Source organism: Lampetra fluviatilis, unplaced genomic scaffold, assembly GCF_964198595.1.
Source record: "Lampetra fluviatilis unplaced genomic scaffold, kcLamFluv1.1 SCAFFOLD_639, whole genome shotgun sequence".
NCBI classification, from domain to species: domain Eukaryota; kingdom Metazoa; phylum Chordata; class Hyperoartia; order Petromyzontiformes; family Petromyzontidae; genus Lampetra; species Lampetra fluviatilis.
This window is the reverse complement of record NW_027621474.1, coordinates 4175-5000: the sequence shown is the minus strand read 5'-3', so window position 1 is coordinate 5000 and position 826 is coordinate 4175. Positions and strand designations below refer to the sequence as shown.

The following is an 826-nucleotide window of genomic DNA, read 5'->3' as shown; positions in this document are numbered from 1 at the left end:
AGAGACCCACAGAGACACCCACAGAGACCCACAGATTGTCACGGATGGCTATGTAGGGTGTGAAAGAAGTTGATTGCGCGTAACGGAATGTCTCTGATTGTCGTCTCAGATCTGGCAGAGACGCGAAGATAGCACGGAGAGCGGAGGAGCCTGAGTCACTCACTCACCCACTCACCCACCCGCTCACCCACTCACCCACCCACTCACCCATCCACTCACCCACCCACTCACCCACTCACCACCCCACCCACTCACCCACTCACCACCCACCCACACACCCACTCACTCACCCATACCACTCACCCACTCACCCACCCACTCACCCCACCCACTCACCCACCCACTCACCCACTCACCCACCCACTCACCCACCCACCACTCACCCACCCACTCACCCACCCACCCACTCACCCACTCACTCACTCACCCACCCACCCACCTCACCCACCCACTCACCCACCCACCCACCCACTCACCCACTCACTCACCACTCACCCACCCACTCACCCACCTCACTCACCCACCCACTCACCCACTCACACACCCACCCACTCACCCACTCACTCACCCACCCACTCACCCACCCACTCACCCACTCACTCACCCACTCACCACCCACTCACCACCCACCCACTCACCCACCCACTCACCCCCCACCCACTCACCCACCACACTCACCCACCCCACTCACCCACTCACTCACCCACTCACTCACCCACTCACTCACCCACTCACTCACCCACCCACTCACCCACTCACTCACCCACTAACTCACCCACCCACTCACCCACCCACTCACCCACTCACTCACCCACTCACTCACCCA

General features: G+C 61.7%; 1 protein-coding gene across 1 annotated transcript in view; it reads left to right on the top strand.

Annotated features, from left to right (window-relative positions):
- The window catches only part of USP39 (ubiquitin specific peptidase 39), a gene marked incomplete at its 5' end in the record, with an annotated part of 56118 nt that extends 55861 nt beyond the window's left edge, over window positions 1-257 (top strand). The window contains one exon of the mRNA XM_078885562.1: window positions 110-257. Within this exon, the coding sequence (XP_078741688.1) occupies window positions 110-154 (45 nt within the window). The remainder of the gene's footprint in view (window positions 1-109) is intronic.
- Between the last annotated feature and the right edge of the window lie 569 nt (window positions 258-826).